The 19,944-nt window shown below is 32.7% G+C and overlaps 1 protein-coding gene across 1 annotated transcript in view; it reads right to left on the bottom strand.

Annotated features, from left to right (window-relative positions):
• Positions 1–5,991: 5,991 nt before the first annotated feature.
• Positions 5,992–19,944, bottom strand: part of LOC110100680 (magnesium transporter MRS2-I) — a gene marked incomplete in the record, with an annotated part of 25,320 nt that continues 11,367 nt past the window's right edge. Inside the window, 4 exon segments of the mRNA XM_020828290.2 lie at positions 5,992–6,398; positions 7,249–7,368; positions 9,866–9,895; positions 9,983–10,015. Of these exon segments, the coding sequence (XP_020683949.1) occupies positions 6,312–6,398; positions 7,249–7,368; positions 9,866–9,895; positions 9,983–10,015 (270 nt within the window).

Raw genomic sequence — 19,944 nt, 5'->3', positions numbered from 1 at the left:
GAATTCCACAGCATCCAAATTCCAACCATGTTAGGTTTTTTTTTGTAATTATAAAAGGGATATATTTGAGGAATTTAGGGGGACTGTTCTTTTCAAAAAATGTTTAATTTCTTTCACATTTGTATGAATGTTGGATGTTGATTTTGGGTCCGTTTGGGATAGCGGTAATTTTTTGTAAAGCTAGGTCTAAACCTGCTATGGAGAAAGAAATTTTGGGAAGCAAAGAAAAAGCAATGGTCAAATAGAAACTATTGTTGTGGCTAAAAAACAAACTAGTAAGAAAGTTATTGTTGACCTCCATATGAGGCCCGAAAAAACCCTTCGCAAATCCCGCATACTTGTTGTTCGTCGCTATTCACATCGCTTCCCATGCATTCTGGAGCTTGCCCATAGTACAATGCAATTCACGGTATTAAAGCCCGAGCAGCTCGCCTCTCGTTCGATTCATCTTCTTCCTCACACACACGAGCATCCTTCCTGAACTAGAGGCTGCCAAACCCTGCTCGATCTCTCTATCGAACTCTTAGCTCCAAACTCTAGAGCCGCCTCTTATCCGACCTCTATCCCAACTTCCAACCTCACTAGACCGATCTAGTTTCCATGCCACCAGATCCGCAACACTCACATAAGCGGACATAAGGCATTTACATATTCTAGAATTAAATCTGGCATACTTCTTAGCAAGGGTCATTTGCACAGCTGGCTATAATTGAATGTTGTAAAAACACTTCCATGCATTGAAGTGCGCATTGACACATTCAGAACATGCATATGCATTTTGCAAAGCTCTGGAAGACATGTAGATCATAAACATTGCAATACACATGGTACATTATGCAAGCACATCATTCAATATGCAACAACACGCTGTGGCGACATATTGCATTAACATACAAAATGCATATACATGTTGCAACATAGGAATTGCATTATACAAGCATGCTATTCAACATATAAAATATGATGCGCAGCAGCAGTGTGCTATGCTAACATGCAAACACATTAGGCACTACATGCAAGTATTGAATCGTCATGCTAATGCATTGTGTAACCAACACTAACATGCAAAAACATCAGACAATACATGCAAACACTGAATTATGACGCTAATACATTTTGTAAGAAAGCAGGCAATGTATTGACATATTATACATATATATCATACGCTACACCATGCTATGGGATCCACAACGCTCGTACAAGCAGATAAAAGGTGTTTACAGGCCCTTATATACAAAACTTGCACATATTTTAAATGATCACCGTCTACAAGACTAGTTATAGTTGAATATTACATGACACATTGACACCCCCATGTATTAAAATGCACACTTATGCATTCACATCATGCGCATGCACGTGAAAAAACACAAAATATCTCACACATGCATATTATCCAACATGCAAAATACACAACGTAGTAGCAGCATGCTACATCGGCATGCATATGCTTCATGTACTGCACAAAAAAAAAAAAAAAAAAGTCGATGCGCAAATATATTATGTAAGCAAACAGGTGATGCATAAGTACATCATACATGCATGTCATATGCCACTGTATCAAGTCACTGTGCAATATACAAAACATCATGGCAAACATGATTAAACAATGTGCAAATGCAAAATGTATCATACATGCAAATATGTTGCATAAATCTGCTGCACTGCATACATACAACTACTACAAAAACATATCTTTCAAAATGCATTCAAAATCATACACCAACATGGACCCCGATAAGCGTGATGTATGCACACACATGACGTTTATGGATGCTGTGCAGGTTAAAAAATGAATTTAAGTTTGAGCCCGATCATTTTATGTGAATAGATAGGAGTTGACACGGCTCGAACTATTAAACAAATGTATGATTGTGATGCTGATCGAGATATTTATTTTATACGTTCATATTAGGCCTTTAATGTTCATAACAAGAAAATTTGCTAATAAAAGCAAAACGCTGATGCAGATGATGAATTTGACCCTATGTCGACAAGTAGACATAATCTACATTGTTTAATCAATAAAATGAAATTGCTCATAAGTACACCCTGATGATGATTGTGTTGATATAAAATATCAATTAGAGGGGACCAAAAACATTTAAAATGACTCTCAAATTCTCATGAAAATCCCAAAATACTAAAAATTATCAAAATCTAAAATATTTAAAATTGAAATAAAACACCTAATTGCTTAAAGAAAAATTTATTCACCCTCCGCAATAATTTGCCAGGATGGACAAATTTGAAATTCACTTTAGCTTACAAAGAGTAAATGTCTGGTCGAGAATATCATTATACATCATTTTAATCCGTCTCTTGCTAGTAAGGACGTGACATGTATCCTTTAGTTGGTAATTTTGCCATCAAATGGCACCACATGTAAACGGTAATGATCGGGATCCTTTGACCGGGTGGTTTTGCTGCCAAATAACACCATTAAATTACGGTCATGGTCAGAGCCCGTATGTTCCCCAACAACATTAAATTCTTGAGTAATGAATCAATAGGATCTTAAAGCCCTCTATCAGCTAAGGTGGACTCAAATTTATCCTCTTAGATAAATATTCAACTCATGTCTATAAGGTACCCTTGGACGAAACAACCCAATGTTGTCGATAAGTATCCTTCTGTTAGGTTGGGTCGACTACATCCTCTGACTAAGTGGACAAGGTACCATGATGACCCGGGACTATTGAACCATAGGATCTTGCTCAGGTCTATCATCATCCCCCAACCATCCTATTTAAATGCAATGTGGTCAATTTCTAATTTTAAATGTCAAATTCCCAAATACACAATCATGTTGCTACTACACCATGGATATTATGTATCTATTTGACGACTAACCTTAATCGAAAGTTCTCGCTCGTTATTGGGAGGGGTAATCTTTGGGCATTGTCTTTTTGAAAGTTCTCGCTCGTCAGGTCTATCATCATCCCCCAACTATAGGGGCTTGCGCTTATGGGAAACTTGAACTCATATCATAAAGTTCTTGCAAAAATAAGGGCGAAATCTTTGGGCATTTTCTTTTTGAAAATTTTCTTATGAACATACTTGTTAAAACTCACCTCGACGACCCAATAAATAAAAGAGAAAGGGGCCGCAGAGAGGCCGAGGTGCAAATTTTCAAAGCCCACTGTTTTCCTAAATGCACCCTTCTTTTGAATTGTGTTATAAGTTGGATTATTTATTTACGAGGGAAGCATTCTTCTTGTACTGATGTAATGTTTATTTTTTATTATTTTATAGAATTTTTTTCTTCTACTTTTATTGTGGTGTGACTTTATTAAATTTTGAGTTTTCTTTGGTTTCAAAATTTTCACTAATCTTTTATTTTGGTGTTCATTGAATTATTATTTGTATGAATATGCACACAAAGAAAGTTATTGTTTAACCGGTGGTCTTTGAACTTTGAATCCTAAATTTTGATTGTTTAAGCTTTATTCATCGCATAATTTATTTTCATTAAGAATTCTAAATGGGTCAGAAATTTTAATTCGGACCCGACCCGACCCACTGAGTTGTCGGGTTGACTCGACTTACCAACCCACATTTAGTTGATCTGAGCAGTGCAGGCGACTAATTGAGTGATACTGGAGAGCAGCGCGGCTGAGGTAGGGCGCAAGATAATGGGTGCGGCACTAGCAAGGCATGCAGGTCCGTGTCCCGACGGTAAGGCATGCATGCACAGGTTCGGACTGTAAGGCACGTAGGAGCGGGTCCAGTGCGGCAAGGCGTGTAAGAGTAGTGGCGGGTCCGAGCAGGGCTCATGAGCGTAGGCGAGGGTATGGCCTTTTGATCGAGGCTGACGAGCGCGGGTGCATGTCTTGCGAGACACTGGACACGAGGTTGTTGTTACACTCCAGGATTTATATTAGAAGAATTATATTTGTCTTTCATTTTAATCATTTAATTAAGGCTTACCAATAAACATCCGAAAGAAACATAATGACATTTTTATCTTGTACAAAACCTTATATCATATGATTCCTACTTTTCCTGAAAATATATAAAACCATGTAATGAGTTCATAACCCAACAAGTAATAAAAATCTTATAACTGAAATCATTGCAAGATAAAAGAGAACATGTTATAAATCATATACAAAAATATATGCATCAATGTCTTACTGATTATCAGTATCAATTTATCATTCTATAATTCATCACATTTCAATCCATTACATCATCAATCATAATATTAGTAATAGTCAATAATATTAATTCCAATAACAATATTAGTATCATGATCAATAATGCTAAATAGTGTTGATGACATAAACCAATATTGGTGTCAGTCACAATATCAATATAATATTCATAACAGTGTCAGTATCAGTATTTAGATATTCAATGAGTGTATCTTAAGAATAGCTTGCTCATGCACTTATAACTCTCAATTAATTATCTCTTATAACTCCAAATCAATTTATTCTTTATAACTCCCATTAAATCACATAAATCAATAGATCTGACTCCTTATAACTTCCAATCAATCTTCAGCTTCTTATAACACCCAATCAATGAATCACATGGAGTTATATGTGTGAAGCAAACTTTAAATAATAATTCACCATTCCTTACAACATCATGATTCTCATATTATCATCTCTTATCAAAGCAAAAGTAGTGGTTGCATCTTAGATTCAAATAATAATTTGAACACTAAGTTAGAGTTCTTTATGTGAAACAAAGTTCACAAAATTTGATACATATTATAAGATTTAAACAAAGTTCAAACTAACAATATGAGACTTGAGCCTAATCTAAACCCCCTTTGAACTCACAACTTAAGTTGTAACCCTCTTATTTTTTTGGTTCAAATCAAATTCAAACTTCAATTTTGAACATGGGGTTTAAAAATGGTCATTGAAGTAGAAGTTTGAAATCCAATTTAATCTTACCTCAAACAACATTGTAAGCTCAAACTAGTCTGAACTTCTCTTTTGAACTTAGGTATCAAATATTAACTTTTTAACTGAGTTCAAATTATAATTTCATTTTCATTTGAGATTGCTTTCTTATTAATTTTTGAAACAAAAAATATTTTCACTAAAAATTTACTTAAAAAATTAGTAAGAAACCATCTAAAATGGAGCCTATGTTGAACAAGAGAATTGAATCTTGCTACCACTCATAATATATTGTTCAAACATTTACATTGCATGAACTTACATTCAATTTATTTGCTTACTTACATTCAATTTATTTGCTTTATTATGAATAGGAATGTTAAAACTTATTATTTTAATGAAGAAGCATTATATTGCTTTAATCGCAGAGTTGAAGGTATAATAAAAAAAAAATTTCTGAGGCCTCGACTCATTAACTTAATCTAAAGAAGGTTTATGACACATACAATGAAGCTGGCTACTTCACTGTGGTCAATATTTAAATAAAAATAAAAATTTGCTAATATACTCTCCTGCTAAAGAGGAGTCTGAGGAGATAATCAATAGCAAAGACTAACTACTAATTACCTAAATAATAATAACTTCCCAAATATTGATCTTAAGAATACCTTCATCGAATGTACTACTAAATAGAATGTGTGAAATTTAAATTCTAATTTTTGTTGTTGATAAACTGCTACTCAATCAAGAGAAGAATAATTGTATGCTTATCAACTCAAATCCAAACACTAAGCCAAAAATTAATTTTGCCCCATAAGAACAGCATAGTACTACTAAACAAAAACATGATGAAATGCAAGTAAAATTTTCAACCAGTATAGTTGCACATATTGACAGTCCGAAGACCCAACCTGAACATGCCACATCACCTGATACCAAGCAATAAAATAAAATGGAGCGTTCTGCTTGATCTCCAGACGATGTCTGACGTCCGCATAGAATAATTTTTCCATATTCCATATTGAGCTATTATTAAAACTTTCATTTGGTACTGTTTCCTTACAGTTGCTTAAAATAAATTTCTAATGCAAAAATTACAAATTTTTTACTAAAAATTTACTTTAAAAAGGAGTAAGAAAGCCATCACAAACAAAACCTAAATTTTCAAGATACAAAAAATCTCCATGTCTGAGCATAGATTGATTACATTATTACATTACAAAAGGAATGCTCTATTCTTCTTTTATCTTGGACTAATAATAAGGTATTTTGCTCCTAAACTCCTGAGGTGGGAGAGAAGGATGAATCATTAATACAACAACAACAATGGTAATGTGCTAATATTGTATCTCAATTCTTAATTAAGCAGGTAAGGATGAAACTGAAATGGTATAAGCAGCGTATGAATGTATTAATCCAATTGCCTGCGACTATTTCCATAATGGGTAGAAATCAAGAACCAACAAGACCTTTCTGACGAGCATATACAATGATCCCAACAAAAAGCAAAGCAGATGCTATACCTGATAAGATCACCACCTGCGGGCCAGACAAAAGTAAAAAAGTTTGATGGGTAAAAAAGATTGGAAATAGAAATGTGCAATATTAGGCACAGTGTGACATTGTTGCAAGACGACTTTCTTACTGCTTCTTAAAACAACTTTTTAGTATAAAATTTTTAATTTTTTATTAAAAAGATGTTTTAAGTAGCAATAATAAAATCATCTCAAATGAAACCTTTGCTGACTATAATTTTAAAATTTTTTATGAATTTAAACTAATGATGATATAATATCATAATCTTAATTAGTATATAATTAATTAAAAATTTATGCATTAATTTGCTAATTTAAAGTTAGCATCCATAAAAAAGCTTTGAAGGGAAACTACATTAATCACATTTCTAAAAGATTGTTTTTTTTTTATCTTTCATTGTGTCTTTCTCGAAAAATTATTCTGTGCGGATGCCGAACGCCGTCCGCAGACCAATCAGAATGCGCCACCTCATCCCTTCGCTCGGTACCACAGCTCGATACCATTGATGTGGTTGCACCTGATTCGCCTTTATAGACGTAGAGCTGCATCCCGTGTCCGCATAGAATAATTTCTTCTTTTTCTCACAGCTATTAGACAAAACATCCTAAACAGCTTTTGCCATATAAGCATAAGCAGGCAAAAAAAAACTATGCCAATCATTATGTTCCAAATTTCACAACTTTTTGAAAAACAAAATTGATTAACATGAGAAATGTTCTTAAAAGATAACTATATCTTCATCATCATATAGATTTACGTTGAATTTATTTCATACAACAAAACAAAAGCAAGAAAGCACATCAACACAGTCGTATCAAATAAATCCATGATCAGTAGAACAAAGGACACTTACCAGTCTGAAGACATATCCATGGTTTTCATTCCATGAATATGGAATATTCATCCCAAAAATTCCAGCAACTAATGAATAGATGGAAAGAGAAACTGTTGCGGAGCTAAGAAAAAGCTCTAACTGTCACGTTATCAAACAAAAAACATCAAATAAGTTCAAGGAAATTAAAAGGATTTAAGCAATAACATTCAAACGGAACAAGATATTTAGGGAACGGAAGAAATGCCAAATAAGGCTTTGTTTGGGACGACTTTCTTCCTGTTTCTTAAAGCTGCTTTCTAGTATAAAAATTAAAAATTTTGTACTAGAAAGCCGCTTTAAGAATCAATAAGAAAAATGTCCCAAACGAAGCCTAAATCACATAAGAACACACTTTTCTAGCAGTTGCTTCACAATCATGAAATCGCAAGGATTTGTCATTGATGAAATGTAGCTTTTAAATGTTATGCCTTAGAATTTTTTTTTTTTTGGAGAGTGCTGAGTGTCACACAATTTTTTTTGGGATAGTTAGGGGATTCGAGCATGAGTCGCATGGGAGGAAAAGCTTCGATCAACCAGCGAGCTGCACGCACGATCTCGCCACACAATTTTAAAGGCGATGGAATTTAAACTCAGAATATAGACAACTTCCAAACTCTCAACCAGGGAATGGACCCCATATCTTTGAAACTCATTTTCAATCACATATGGCGGGTCACATTAGCCAGTCATAGGACCACAAAGATTTGTAGGTTAGAAAATTTTTCCATGTGGAAGGATAGCGGACAACCTTTGAGTAGATACGTAATTTTCTTGGAGATTATCATTATCATTTTCAAAATTTAAATATTTCCTCGAGGTCAAGTTGCATTTAAATTAAAAATAAAGTGAGTGACCAAATGCATTCAAATCTGGCAAAGAAATAAATCTTGAGAGACAGAATTGTGCATCACCAAACTCTCTAACCTCACTAATATTGTAAGTGCGACAGAATATTATTGAAGATTCCCAAGAGCTTTCAATATGATCAAATCAAATTGGACGATTGAGATTGCCACCACGTCTTTGATATGCATAGATTTTATCTCCTTGGTTTGTGTGCAAGGTAGGCCAGCGGCTATATAAAGAGTCTCATCTAGGGTAGTTCAAACCGTAATTTGGAAGCTTCCAAGACATAACTTATAGGATTAGGGTTTCGTGAGCATTTGGAAAAGCAAATCTCTATTTGATTTCTCCCTGGAGAAGGTGGTTGTAGGATTACAGCCTTGAATAGCAACATCAACAAGGGTTCACTGACTTTTGATGCGAAGCATCTTGATCAGAGCCATCTTTGTGTTTGGCCTTGCAGTGTCTATTGATACTAGTTAAGATCTCTTATAATTTGACCCATTGTGTTCCAACTGTGAGTCATTTCTATGCAGGGAGTGGTGAGACAGTTCATTGTATTTACTTGTATTTAAGTCTTAATGGTGTTATTGAGTCATGTTGGATTTGTGCATAATGGGTTATTATGCTTCCAACTTGTTTCATGCATGTATATACACCTTGGCCAACCACTCTGCTTTCCCTTTATTTTTGAATTCAATTCAATTCAATTTTAAATTAATTCCTCCACCTCCCTCATTATGTCCGGTGGTATTGCTCTCCATCTTATTTATTTCTTCTCTTTTGGAAGTTGGTTTCCATTGCTCCTTTTCTTGGATCCTCTCCATTCACTCATTTACATTTTCCACCTCTTTTATCATGGCTGACCATCCCGTGGTTTACTTTGCATTGATTTACATTGGATGGTAATTGGTGTCATGGAGACTATAATCTCCCTTACTTGTTTTTTGATCATGAAATTCGAATGAAAGATTGCTTTGTTTTTCCCTTTTTTGTGAGCTCTTTCTGAAGGGGACTAATGAGTGTGTGTACCATGCCCTGAAGGATTTGCCAAGGCCCGGAAGATTGAAGTCACAGTGAAGGACCAGCTACTTGTGACTTAATTCTTCTAGTTTTCTAGTATTCTCATTACACTACCGTTTTACATGGTTTTCTCTTTATCAAATATCTATATTAAGACTTTCATATACATTAAAGTGTCCTATAAGTGCTTACATTGGCTTTAGGGCATTCATCTACATCATAGTGTATCTATTTTAGCTTATTTTGTGTAATTTGGTCACATTGTGATCATTTCACTTGTTTTTTATTTATTCTGCACTAATCTTTTAGCTTTGAAAAGTTTATGATAAATCTAAAGTACAACTCAGACCTTCCTCCTTACCATCTCTTAAATCAACTAAGAAACTAATTTCTATAATTTATTTTAAGTATGGTTTTTTAGGAAAGATCTTAACCCTAGTATTTGTAGGACAACTCATTCCCTTACCAACTCCATAAATTTATGATCCTTAGTTTTTTTCCTACATCATATTTTGTATTAGAGCAAGTTGATCCTTGCTTTATTTTAGTTCATTTTAAAGACATTTACATTCAATTATATTTTCCTCTCCTTTTTATTCCCCAAAAAACATAATGACTACTAATTGTAAACAACTATATCAAGGTTGCCTTGATGATTAAATTTGCAGTTAAACTGTGTCGTTCAACTCTAACTGCTAACAAGTTTTGGGGGAGGAAATTAAGAAATCACCTGAATAAGTTGATTTCGATGGTTATCAAGCTGCAAAATAGAAACAACAATGGATAGTTAGAGAAAATATCAGTAATCCTTAATTCATGAGGATAAAAGTGTTGTTTTTCAAGTTACTTGAATGTTTATGTAGTCCTCTGTATCATCAATATACTCGCGGAGCTGCATATAATTTGAGAGAAAATGAGAACCATCACGACCAATGAGGAGGTTAAATAGAACAAGATATAGGTAATGGTTAAAGAAAAATATAAATAAGGCCCAATGCATAAAATAGAAAGTCACATCAATCTCCCGTTCAACCATGAAGCGCCATAATGAATAAGAAAATTTTGACCAAAAAAGAATTCACTCAAATGCTTGAATAAATAACTAAATAGATAAATAAAATTTCAACTAAAATTTATACATGCATAAAACTTGGTGTTCTGATTGTGATTGTATATATGAGTTTCCTACAAATCTTGACTTTGGATCTAAAATGTGAATTGAAGACTTAAGCAATGTTAGCAGTGCAACATGTTCTACAACCTAGAAACCATTTGAGTCAGGTGCGCTGAGCTAAGTATCTAAGTATCGATTTCAAGCCTAAACTTGGAGCTCAACAACCAACTGATAGTTCTTTTTAAAGGGACCATGATTATTGAACTAAACCTTTTAAAAATGGCCAGAAATCTACAGTTTATCAGTAATTCCATTCTTTAGATAGCCAACATACATTAATATGAACAAAACTTCGATGCTCACTTAAAATTATTAGATACGAAAACACATACAAAACTGGAGCTTGACTTTCCTTCAGACAATTGCGAGTGTAGAACAGATTAAATAGCAGAAGAAAAAACCAATCTTTGTAAACATGAACAAATCAGGTAAAAATTAGTCAAGTATTTCAGCGTTGATGAACACAACTATGTTGATCCAGATATTTAGTGAATTAACGTACGTGTCTAAAGTTAATAGAAATTCTGCTTGCTAGAGCAAGATTACAATATCCTCCTATACTATAAATGGCTATTATAGTTGCATTTTGGATCACCTTTGATACAGAGTTCACATGAGGGATTAGAAGTGAGAAAAAATAATATAACGAACTAGTATTTGGTAAGAAAATGATTAAAATGATCCCTTGATTATTCATATGAGACAATTTTAATCACAGCTATTTAATGTATTTAACAAGGTTATTTGATACTTCAAACATGATCCAAAATAGTCCCTCTGTTAGAATATTTTGGATCACTCAAAGAAGTAAATTTTATACATTAGATTGCCTGGGATGAAAATGCCCAACCCTGTGTCAGTTGTTAAAGTAGAGAAAATTTGGTATTGCAAAGACCATCATGCCACAGTTGTACAAGGAGAGAAAAATCTTGATCTCCAAACATCAAGAAATTGAGATACACACATTAGAAATAGCCACACTGTTTCTCAAATTATATAATCACTTACCTTGTGTTAATTCAATTAACTAATAAAGGCCTTAATAATATCTTGTAGCACAATAGAAGATAGAAAAGAGAAAAGGTGCTGATAGAAGAGATCCAAAGAGGGAAAGAGAGGACGAATGAAAAATAAGAGATAGAAGAGATGATGAGATATAATAGGGAAAATCTCAATATTTTAAGTTCGTTCATTCTACTTCATGCAACCATAAAGTACCCAGCATGTAGAGTATGGTCCTTAATACTTACTAAATATACTTAAAATCAAATTGACAAAGAGTGTCTTTATCATATAATTAAAATATATGCAAAATTAAATGGGTGCATGGCAAAGATGAAATTGGAGAAGAATTGACGACTAAGATACATTTTATTGTAATGATTCTACATCACTCTTCCTGGAAGAAAAAGCAAGCACCGACCATTACGTTGGTGTCAACATTAGCTCATGCATCTCTCTAAGTGTACTCAAAAAAAGAAAGATATAGTTTAGCACTTATGGAAGTGGCAAATAGTCATCATAAGAAACCAGTGGAGGTATCAATGCAATGGCGGAGCCAGAAAATTTTTAGAGGGGGCACTTTTTTTTTTTTTAAATCCCCTCTAACTTTTTTCATCCGAACTTGGGACTGGCATTGGCCGTTTTAAAAAAATTTTATTACAAATAAACTACTAAATATAAGATGAAATTCACTTACAACTTATACCGTTTATTCTTCATATCTTGAAAAAACTGAATGATAACATAATTATCAATACAATCTAAAATTTCTTTTTCAATATAAGCGATTAACATATCGTTCATTCACTAATCTCCAAGTTGATTGCATAGTTGATTTTTGATGATAGTCATTACAGAAAAAGTTCTTTCAACTCTTATTATTGCAACATGTAGTACTAATGTCAGCTTCAATAGCCTAAAAACAAGGGGGTATAATATTTCATTCCTGCTCTAAACCATTTTTTCAGCAAGACTTCCTATATTTTTTAACAATAAAAATTGAACATCAAACCGCAAATCCATAATATAAGTTTCCAGCTTATTATCAAGAATAAGCAATTCCGGAGAAGTTAAATCGCTTGAATATAAGTTTGTCATTTCAATTAACTTCTCTTTATTGAATACGTAGAACGAATTTGATGGATTCAAACAAGCAATACACAAAAGTATTTGAGTATTAGCCTCTGTGAAAATATTATTCAACTCTTGAAGTTGCATATCAAGTACTATGTAGAATATTCAACTCAGTAATGATGTAAATTTGTCATTTCTTGAAATCCACATCGATGTCTTCCACAGGGAACCCATTTATTATTTAAATTGAGAGTGATAATTTTGTGTTCAACGCAAAAGAAAATCATTTTTTCAATGAATTCATCCAACTTGTTGTCTCTCATGTCTTGTAATCTAATTTTTGATATTCGAACTAATAACATGATATTCACAATATCCTGATCTATTTTTTTTGCAAATCTTTTAATAACTCAGCAGAGATTCCCAATTGTCTTTTGTTAAGTGCAGACAAAAAGAGAAGTCAAAAGATTGCATTAAATCTAATAATTCAAAAGCCTTTCCTGTCTGTTCAAAACTTATGTTATCCTTCAAAACTATTTCAAGCATATTAATAACTGAAAAAAATATTGTAATCAAACTAATTAGTGACTCATAATGAGAACCTCATCTTGTTTCACTAACACGCCTTAAAGATATTTCTTGATTTAATCCTTGTCTAGTGAATTCCTCACTATTCTGTAATGCAGTTAATGTTAGCTCGTGTTGCATGTCTCTTAGCTGATTACAATATTTACATGAAACACCAACAATATTCATAACGTTCGTAATTATAGTAAACAATAATGCAATCTGAACATGATTCTTCGCAACTGCTATTAAAGCTAACAGAAGCTGGTGTGAGAAACAATAAATATAATATGCAGACGCATTATCATTTAGGAAAAGTGCTTTAAGCCCATTAAATTTTTCTCGCATATTGCTTGCACCATCATACCCTTGATCACAACTTTTAGAGGAAGACAAACAATAATTTGAAAGAACTTATTTATTCAACTCCTTTTTTGAGATATTTAGCTGACGTTTCAGGAATATGAAAAATACTAAATTTTTTTTTTAATAATTTGACATTTTTTATTCACATATTGTATATCAATACTTATTTGTTATTTCTCTGATATATCACAAGCTTCATCAATAAGATTAGAGAAGTAGCTATCACTAACTTCTTTCTTTATGCAGTTTGTAATTGCAATGGAAATAACTATACAAATATCCTTCTAAATTTCAGGAGCAGTTAATTTCAAATTATCTGGAGCATTCTTTAGTACAAGATTACTTATATCTTCATTATGTTTAGCTAAAGATTCAAGTAGCTCAAAAAAATTTCCTTGATCTTTTGGGCTGTAACTCTCATTATGCCCTCGAAAAGCTAAACATTATCTTAGTACGAACTTCACACAATCAATAGAAGAATTTAAGCGGTCATGATATGCATTTATTGCTCGATCTGACTAAACCTAAAAGGCAAAGTTAATATGTTTATCTTGTTTCATTAAATCCTCACAATTTGGTCTTGCATTATTATGAGCACTATTAGGTCATCCTATATGACGATCAAATTTATCAAGTTTTTTCCAATTCGAGAATCCATTCTTGCGAAATATCTCATCTTCTTTTCCTCTTCCTTCAACTCCAAAAAGATAACAATACAAATAATATGCTTTATCCTTCTGAATACTATACTCTGATTAACTGGACTATCTATCAAATCACCTCGGATTGAAACGTCTATATTTCATCCCAAAATTACTTTTAGGAAAATCATGATTGAGAGGCTGACATGATCCTTTTTGCAAATATGATATTCGAATTTGATCACGAATGTTAAAACTAAATTCAGAAATAGGTATACGTAATCCAGGATTTGATTGAAAGGCCAGTCCCAATTCCTGATGAAAAAAGTTAACGCCAGTCCCAATTCCTGATGAAAAAAGTTGAGGTGATTCTTAAATAAATGCCCCATCTATGAAAATTTTCTAACTCCATTATTGTTAAGATTGGAGTAACTGGATGTAGAAGTTACATGAGCCTTTTTTATTTCTTCAAGACACCCGTCCAATCTAATATTAAATATTTCAACAAAAATCGTACATGATTGAAGACTAATTATCAAATTTAAATATCATATTTGCAAAAAGAACCATGTCAGTCTCTTAATCATGACTTCCCTAAAAGCTTGGGATGAAAGATAGACGTTTCAATTCGAGGTGGTTTGATAGATACTCCAATTGATTAGAGTATAATATTCAGAAGTATAAAGCGTGTTGTTTGTATTTTTATCTTTTTGGAGTTGAAGGAAAAGGATAAAAGAGGATGAGACATTTCACAAGAATGAAATTCTCGAATTGAAATAAACTTCATGGATTTGATCTTTATATAGGAGGACCTAACAGTGCTCATAATAATGCAAGGAAAAATTATGAGGATTTAATGAAACAAAATCAACATATTAACTTTGTTTTTCAGGTGCAGTTAGATTGAGTAACAAATGCATATCATGTCCGCTTAAATTCTTCTATTGATTATATGAAGTTCTTACTAAGACAAGGTTTAGATTTTCAAGATAATTTGAAATTAATTGCCCCTGAAATTCAGAATGATATTTATAGAGCTATTTTCATTGCAATTACAAATTGCGTAAAGAAATAAGTTATTGTTAGTTACTTCTCTATTCTTGTTGATGAAACTCGTGATATATCAGAAAAAGAACAAATGACTGTTGTTATACGATATGTGAATGAAAAATATCAAATTATTGAATATTTTTTCGATATTATTCATGTTCCTAAAACGTCAACTAAATGTCTAAAAAAATAGTTAAATAAGTTCTTTCAAATTATTACTTGTATTCTTTTAAAATTTATGGTCAAGGGTATGATAATACAAGCAATATGCGAGGAAAATTTAATGGACTTAAACACTTTTTCTAAATAATAATGTGTCTGCACATTATATTCATTATTTCTCACATCAACTTCAGTTAGCTTTAGTACCAGTTGTGAAGAATCATGTTCAGATTATTTTGTTTTTTAATATAATTTCAAACATTATGAATATTATCAATGTTTCATGTAAACGTTGTGGTCAGTTAAGAGATAGACAACACAAGCTAACATTAAGTGCATTACAGAATGATGAGGCATTCACTAGACGAGGATTAAATCAATAAATATCTTTAAGACGTGCTGGTGAAACAAGATGATATTCTTATTATGAGTCACTGATTATATTGATTATAATGTTTTTCTCAGTTATTAATGTGCATGAAATAGTTTTGGAGGATGACATAAGCTCTAAACAGAGATGAGATGCTTTTGCATTATTAGATTCAATGCAATAATGCAATCCTTTGACATCTCTTTTTGCATGTACTTAACGACAGACATACTGGGATTCACTGCTGGATTATCAGAAACTTTGCAAAGAAAAAATTCGGATATTGTGAATGTCATGTCATTAGTTCAAAAATAAAAAATTAGATTAAAAGACATGAGAGACAACAAGTGGGATGAATTCATTGATAATATGACTTCTTTTTTCATTGAACACAAAATTATCACTCTCAATCTAAATGATAAATGGGCTGCCCATGAAAGACCATGACGTGGACTTCAAGAAATGACAAATTTACATCATTACCGAGTTGAAATGTTCTACACAGTACTTGATATACAACTTCAAGAGTTGAATAATTGTTTCACAGAGGCTAATACTAAACTACTTTTATGTATTGTTTGTTTGAATCCATCAAATTCGTTATATGCATTCAACAAAAAGAAGTTAATTAAAATGACAAACTTATATCCAAGCGGATTTCACTCCTTAAGATTTGTTGATTCTTGATAATCAACTGAAAACTTATATTATGGATATGCAGTTTGATATTCAATTTTCATTATTAAAAGATATAAATTTTGCTGAAAAAATGGTTCAAAGCAGGAAGGAAATAATATATCCCCTTAATTTTAGGCTATTGAAATTGATATTAGTACTACATGTTACAACAGCAGGAGTTGAAAGAACTGTTTCTGCAATGGTTATCATAAAAAATCGACTACGCAATCGAATTGGAGATCAGTGGATGAACGATATCTTAATCGCTTATATTGAAAAAGAAATTTTAGATTGTATTGATAATGATGTTATCATTCAGTTTTTTCAAAATATGAAAAATAGACGGTATAAGCTGTAAGTACATTGCATCTTATATTTAGTAGTTTATTTGCAATAATTTTCTTTTTAAATTGTCAATGTCGGTCCCAAGCCTGAAAAAAAGTTGAAGGAATTCTAAAAAAAAAAAGTGCCCCCCTCCATGAAAATATTTTCGCTCCGCCACTGTTGAGATTGGAGTAACTGGATGTAGAAGTTACTTGAGCCTTTTTATTTCTTCAAGACACCCGTCCAATCTAATATTAAATATTTCAACAAAAATCGTAGATGATTGAAGACTTGATAAGATGTAAGCTAAAACCATTCAAAATGGTTTGGCTATGGATTGATATCATATTAGAGATGAGAGTAGGCACGGCGTTCACAATATGGTCAATCAAGATCATGGTATTATTGATGAGAGTATATATGATTGTAATGATATAACATATTTGGATTTAGGATGAGAATATGCATGATATGATAGATGATAATCAAGATTCAAACCATATAATTTTCCCACACCATGTTTTGAAGAGTAGGGGTCATAAGTATCATGATAAGAAGAGTTAGATTTAATATACGTCTGATCATACTAATGTTCTTCATGATAGAAAGCATATGTTGCTATAATACTTTAGCTTAGTAATATCTGACAATGATGTGGGGGTCACAAAGGTGTTCTTTGAGTGGTGAGGGATTGAGAATTTTATTTGAGTTGTCTTTAAGAAATTGCTTGAAAAGGTGATCAGACAGAGACTATATTAAGAATAATTGAGTGTGGACATTATATTGAAATAATGTGCTATGGCACATGACAAGAAAATTGGAAATTGAAGCAAGCAAGGTGAGCATGTTGTGGAAACGATGTAAAAGATGTGGGCGAGCAACAAGGGAGAGACACTGTGAACAAAGCAACAACTGTAAGTAGTATACATGACACTCATGAGCAATAAGGTAGTTAAATCTAGGCTATAAGTGTAAGACATATATAATGGCAAGTGGAGCAGGAGTTTACAAAGAGAGCACATGCAAGAATCATGACATGTTGCAACTTGCAAGTCTCATGAGTGCAGGTGGTAGAAGAAAAAGTGTGGGACCGTTCATGCTAGGAAGTAGACCTGTCAATATTGGACCCAACCCGAAAACCCGATGGGTTGGGTTCGGGTCCGGAAAATCGACCCGTTTGCAAAAACGAGTCGGGTTGACCCGAACCCGAATAGTGCCGGGTCAGTTCCGGGTTCGACCTGAACCCGGCCCGTGATCCGAAATTGACAGCCCTATTAGGAAGCCCACAATAGTTATCACGGTTTCAAAAAAAAAAGTGAGAGGGATCATGACAAGTGAAGTTCACAATTTGGATTGTGATTGAGTAGCAAGCAGGATAGAGGGGTTTGTGTTAATCACTATAGCAATAGGATAAACCAATAAGGAAAACAAGAACAATTTCCTATGATACCAGTGATATAGTGTAGCATAGCCAGAGTTAGAAAAGAGAGGAACTAGTGTTACCATGAGAGACTTGAAGATGGAAAGAGAGGAAAAATGAGAGATAAAAGAAGGAAGAAGATGACAAGAGAGATAGAGAAATCTCAATATTTCACATTTATTCAATTCCTATCAAACAACCCTAAGCAAATTATGCAGAGAGTAGGGTCCTTAATACTTACTAAAAATACTACAAACTAAAAAATTAAGAATGTGTTTGAATTATGTAATTAAAACATGTAAAAAACCAATTGTTCATGTAGCAAATATCAAATTGGAGAACAGTTCGAGGAATGAGATTCAATCAAACATGTTGATCCTGCATAATTCAACTTGGCAAGTTAAAGTTAACTTTTGATAGGTTGGTCTTAGTATTTAAGGCAGAATGCTATAATTAAAATTGTGATGAATGATCAACAAGATCTTTTCACCTATGAAAAAAGTTTCCCACTCACAAATCTCATTAATCACGGTAGAGCTTTAGTGGTTTCTGAGATAGACTAAACTGGATTTAGGAGAAAAAAATAAAAGAAGATTAAGGAGTATTGAAGGAGCATTTAAATTCAATGTTTTGACATCTACAATTTATTCATGAACCCTTGCCCTCAAAATTTCTTATCTGTTTATGAAAGAAAACACAACAGCTCAAGGGTTAGCGTCTGCTCTAGTAGACCACATGAATAGAGAATATCCACAATGAACCGGCTAAACTACTTACTGTATTAGAGGAAGGTAGAGCAGTTGTTTTTTTTGTACATGATGAAATAAATCATTATCCTCAAAATAAAAAAAAATCTCCTACAAAGTTTATGATAAGAATAGCGCCACAAAAAAAGGAGCAGAAACAAGTATCTAGATGATCACTTAGGTGTTACACTGAAAGAAACAAGAATATTATCAGAAAGAAGAATAATATGGTGGGTAGACAATCAAGTTCCAGGTGATCAGTCCAAAAGAACTAAAAACCCTAATTTAATCATAAGATCAGTCAAATAGAACAGAAAATCCTAATTTAATAATATGGAGAGTAGATATGAACACAACGTTGACATGTGGCTCCCCATCTAGGTGCTAAGACTAATAAAATAAACGCATAAGCAAAGAAATCACATACAAACGAAATCTTAACAAACTATAAGTGAAAATCTTAACAAATTGTACATTTAAATACTTTGTTAAGAAGAAGGCATTGGATGAGAAGTAATAAAAAAACAAAATCAAATGGAGCCAAAGAATACAAGACATTATTTTATCTAATGTTGAAGAGACATTGGGCTTTCCCTGTAAATTAAAAATGCATTTTTTCTCCAAGAACTGTCCAAAAACATTTCCAAAGCCTAAAAGAGAAACAGTTGTGAACACATACAACAATTGTCCTTCCATGCCAACATGTCTCACCAATATGAACATGACAGTACTGCCATCCCAAAGTGTCCATGCTTCATAGTAGGACTTGCATTTCATTGATGGTAAGGAACCACGCATTATGGAAATGATGACATGTATGATGGTGTTTCCCTAAGATATGAGTGGATCATTTTAAGAGATAAAATGGTGATGAAGGTGGTATAATCAAGGTTGTGAAAACCGGACCGGGCAATGAACCGGTAGAGAGAGCGGTTCACGGTTCGACCGGTTGAACGGGGTCGAACCGGATGACGTAATAAATACAATTTAAATGATATAAAAATCATATAATAATATAACTTTTTTATTAAAAAATAAATTGAATTCAAACATTATTAATATCTTATATAATTTTAAATTTAAACATATTCAAATTTTTAAATTTAATTTAAATTTAACAAAAAATTAACTTACAAATGAATTAATAAGTTTAATATAAATAATCCTTAATTTATGTTATATATTTATAATTTATATATTAGATTCATATTATTATCTTATATTTTTTTCTGACC

This window comes from Dendrobium catenatum, unplaced genomic scaffold (assembly GCF_001605985.2).
Source record: "Dendrobium catenatum unplaced genomic scaffold, ASM160598v2 fragScaff_scaffold_756, whole genome shotgun sequence".
NCBI classification, from domain to species: domain Eukaryota; kingdom Viridiplantae; phylum Streptophyta; class Magnoliopsida; order Asparagales; family Orchidaceae; genus Dendrobium; species Dendrobium catenatum.
This window is presented reverse-complemented; position numbering and strand designations above follow the sequence as displayed.